At 44.1% G+C, this 4,826-nt stretch overlaps 1 protein-coding gene across 1 annotated transcript; it reads left to right on the top strand.

Moving 5' to 3' along the window:
• The first annotated feature begins 2,794 nt into the window (after window positions 1-2,794).
• Window positions 2,795-4,150, top strand: LOC149588829 (uncharacterized). The gene is made up of 2 exons (XM_089862204.1): window positions 2,795-3,123; window positions 3,215-4,150. Exon 2 carries the CDS (start codon window positions 3,245-3,247, stop codon window positions 3,836-3,838), a length of 594 nt encoding a protein of 197 aa, XP_089718330.1. The 5' UTR covers window positions 2,795-3,123; window positions 3,215-3,244; the 3' UTR covers window positions 3,839-4,150.
• Window positions 4,151-4,826: the final 676 nt, after the last annotated feature.

Raw genomic sequence — 4,826 nt, 5'->3', positions numbered from 1 at the left:
TGTCACCTCGACTGCAGCGCTTAGTCATGAAACTAATGCACTACTCACCAAAACTAATCTACGTCCCTGCACCCATCTCTATATAGCAGACACTCTCTCACGCACACCGAGATCGGAAACTGACATCAATACCGATTACCTAAACGGGCTATACGTTGCACTACATTCCCTCTCTGCGATGTCTGAAGAAAAAACTACATCCATGACCACGGCCACTAGAAACGACGCCGAATGTAGAATCCTAAGATCCTACATCCACGATGGCTGGCCTAAACACAGGCAAAGGGTACCAATAGCAATCCAACAATACTGGCCCCATCAAGAAGAAATCTACGAGGAGGACGACTTACTCTACCGAGGCAACACCCTCATCATCCCAAGATCACAACGCGCAGACGTAATGAAACAGCTGCACATGGTACACCAAGGAGCAACATCATGCATAGCTAAGGCTAAATTACATGTCTTTTGGCCACAAATGACATCCGACATAACCAACTACGTCGCACAGTGCTCAGTATGCCGATCTCGAGATAGGATGAACATCTCCTTGCCAATGACGCCCCATCCCATACCAACGTTACCTTTCGAGGTAGTAGCAACAGATCTTTTCCACCTAAACTCTAAGAATTACGTGATACTGGTGGACTACTATTCCAAGTACATCGAAGCGCAAGAACTACCGAGCACGAACGCTGAAGCTGTAACAGAGTTCCTGGCCTCCAACTTCGCTAGACATGGTATACCTCGACAGCTGATATCCGACAACGGGCCACCGGCCACCCTACCAATCACACACCTTCAAGACATTCATGGCAAAATGGGGAGTACAACACACCACCTCAAGCCCGTACTATCCTCAATCCAATGGACTAGCCGAACGCAACATTCAAACCTTAAAGAACCTGATGATAAAAGCGAAAATGGAAGGGAAGAATCTGTACGACATTCTACTCGAGCTCAGAACAACTCCAATACACCAGCTCGGGTTCACTCCAACAGAAATGCTTATGGGGTGAAAGATTCGCACGCACCTCAACACCTCAAACCAAGCGCTACAACCATCATATCCAACGACAAAGTTCGAAGAATCGCTCCTTGCCAAACAGAAAAACATGGTCCAAAACCAAGCACAACTAAAGAAGGAACCAGAACCAATGCGAAAAGGGGACAAGATCTATTACAATAACGGACCACGTACTTGGCTCCCGGGAACAATAATTGCCACGGCGTCAGAACCCCGGTCGTACATAATCGAGACTGAGAACTTAAAGACAACAAGACGAACGCTACAACACATAAAACCAAGAGCGGAAGGAAGGACACCAAGCCACCAACCACCCCTCACAGAGCCAAACAACATTCCAATCACGCGCTGAAACCTGGTGACATTGAACACCGGCAGTCCAGCCGTCACGTATAACAACCGACGGAGAACACCTATCACACTACAGAACGTCCCTCTTCAACCTCAGCCACGACCTAGGGAAGCCGACCTAGTTCCACGACAAAACACTAACCATCATGAGAGAACCACTTCCCCGCATCAAGAAGACCAAACTTCACGGAACGTCACGGCTACGACACCCCCACCACTAAATCAACGAACCACGCGTACCGGAAGAATCATCAGGAACGTAAATCGATTGAACTTGTAAAAAAAAAAAAAAAAAAAATAAGAAAGTTGTATAAAGATCTCTCCCACTAAAAAAGTTAGGCCTACAAAAAACTAATCTAGCATAAAAGATAAAAAACAACTTCACCTAAAACAAACCATATATAAACTAAACGCAAGACAAAATTAGAACGAATTGCTATGAGATGACTCGTCCTTAAATAAAGTTTTAAACTCTCGACTCAATTGACTGTTTTTAAAACTATAACAAAATGGTACCAACATATCTATGATTTTAATATTTTCATTTTTAAAATGCAGAAAAATCCTCCGACTGGAAATGGAAAGATGGTGTCGACAAGACTGACACGATAACAGTTACGCCAACGACCACAGATGATCCAATCTCAACTACCGACATCACAACTCTATCGGACAATGCAACAGCCCTAGTGACAGACGTAGTCGAATTATCCCATATCAACAGCAACGATACTGTACCGATTAACGGTACTGACGCCGATGCCTACGACTCAACTTCCGACATAACCGGAAGAAGCGCCGGAAGTTTCGGACTAACTCGTCAAGGTCGAATCGTTAACGACAGTGGGAAGAAACTGAACATCAAGGGTTTCATTCCAATTGTTACTTTGGACGACGATGACGACGATTACAGGGGAAACCGTAAACTAGAAGACCAAAGTCAAAGTCAAACTCACTCCGGACCCTATCCCCCACAACCAATTCCTCAAAGACCGTCCTAAAAATTGGTAGATGAGAGGCAACAGTCATCTTCTTACCAACAATCATCGTCTTACCAACCTTAACCTGTATACAAACCGTAGTCTCATGACAAACCCACTGTTTCTTACCCCGCTCCGGCACCATCCGTTGTTCAAAAACCAGTGGACGGATACCAAACTTTATCATCAAGTTTTTCGTCATTTAAACCAGTCAATAGCGGATCCAACTACCAGTCTGATCAGTCATACGGAACTAGAATGTCTACTTCTCAGGGACACTACAAACCTCAAACTTAGGACTCGAGCAATTACCCTGCAAGAACCGTAGTTTCGTCTCAAAGCTCACCCGGATACCAAAGTTCTCAAGGTTAATACATCAATGGTGCCAGTTACCCGCCACAACGTGACGTCAAGTACGTCGGTGTATTGTCGAATGTGCAATCGAATGTACAATCGGTGTCTCCATCAGTGTCCAGACCAGTTTATCAAGACCAGAGGGCTAAGGGTCCAGCACCGTCAACCTCATCGGACGGACGACAATACTATCAAGGTCAAGATGGCATTTATGAAGTAGCCAATACCGGACACGTGCAACAACAGGAACTCTTCGACTCGAAGGAGCCTTGCATTTGTGTACCATTTTAATTGTGTAAGGATGGATATTTGAGCAATTCCGCCAAGGAAAGTGATGGTCCGGCTGTAGACATTGATGAACGGTCTGCTAGGAAGTCTAATGTTACCAGAAGAAGTTTTCCAGCTAATGACGTAAGTTTAACGGCTAAATTTCTTTTTTTTTTTTTAAGTTTATTCAATACCTTGTACTTAGAGATGTTTATGATTCTTTGAACATACTTAGACTGAAATACCAGCTTACGCTAGAGATGTCATGTCCCGTTTCGTTGGAGGATCCAACAGTTGCGGTCTTCTCCGAAGGTGCTGCAAGGTCCCACCGTCTGGAGAGTTTGAGAACCTACCTAATGGCTTCCAAGGAGGCGTTCCACAAGGATTCCCTCAAGGTTTTCCACAAGGCGGCTTCCAACAACATCAAGGATCTGATGTTCAGAGCGATTTCCAACACGAGTACGTCCCCGTTCAAGAGCACAACCAAAACCAACAACATGGCGGCCCCGTTTTCCGACGACCCTTACCCGATCACATTGTTGGCATTCAATCTGGTGGACACCCACCACATCGACCCGGACAAGGCATCTCGATTAACAACTTCCCTCATCGGCAACCTCAACATATCCAACACGTAGATCAAGTTCAAGGAAGTTACAACCAACACCACCAACAAAATCAACACCAACAGAGCATCAACAGACCAGTTTACGAATACGCAAATTCCATTCAGAGACCCATACCTCAGTTCATTCAAGATGATAAAATTCATTGTCCACTCATATCCACTGCTGCCATTGGACCAGGAGCTCGACAAGGTCACGTTAAGCCTTACCAGAAGTCCATTAAATTAGCCTAGATGGGGTGGTAGAGGCGGTAGATGATGTGGTTGTTTCGAGGTGTGGAAAGTGGTTAGGGTTCCCACTGCCACAAAAACTGACGGTGTAGTATTCGCGCGGGTGTGTAGAGGCATCTAAAGATGATAGTGCACAGGCTTTACCATAAGTTTATCATGCCTCTAAGTAAAGAAATGGCTGCTACTCCTATGGCAATGGTGTTTGTCTGGCTCCCTTTAATGAAACCCTATACTCTCTCCGTATCATTTACCACCTCAACTTCAATACAAAATTGTACTGCCTAGCCTAGCGTTTCTTTTATCCCTTTTAGAATGTATCAGGGCTGAAACCGCTTCTATCTCACGAGAGAGAGGGATTTTAGGGGTTGCTTAAGTAAAATTCGCCCCCCCCCCAATGCCTGCCTATACGAAGCGTAAAAATCTCCTTTATTCCATTGGATGATTTTTTTTCATGAGACCAATTTAGTAATCGTCTCGACCGCTTGGTGGCTGCACCACGACAGAAATTTCAAAATTTTCTCTCTTAGGATCTTAGCGCTATACGAGTTCTGACGTCACAGTAGCCTGCAGAAGATGCCCATTTGTAACCCATATTTGTGTACTTATAGGCATGATAAACTGTTGGAAATTGTTGGCGATGAACATACAGTACATTAAAAATAGCTTTTAACCCAGAAAAAATTGAAACAAAGCTGATAATTTCAGACCTTATAGATTTTTGGGCACTCTTTAACGTAGTGTGGTCTCCCACACTATCCCATTGGTGGAATTTCCGCCATATTGGAAAATGGCGGACAAAATCGAGAAAACGTTTAATAACTCTGGTTCTACTCAACCGATTAACACGTAACTAGGCTTCAATTGCAGATTAACTTCAAAGACATATTTCATCTTTTAAGATATTTTGCCCTACAACTAACCAGAAGTTCACAATCTGACCCTGAAGATTAGCCTCATATAAAAAATGGGAATTTAAAGCATTTTATGGTTT

The sequence above is a fragment of the Phalangium opilio genome, unplaced genomic scaffold, assembly GCF_054372755.1.
Source record: "Phalangium opilio isolate 3A_F unplaced genomic scaffold, DU_Popi_V2 ptg000537l_1, whole genome shotgun sequence".
Lineage (NCBI taxonomy): Eukaryota > Metazoa > Arthropoda > Arachnida > Opiliones > Phalangiidae > Phalangium > Phalangium opilio.
This window is presented reverse-complemented; position numbering and strand designations above follow the sequence as displayed.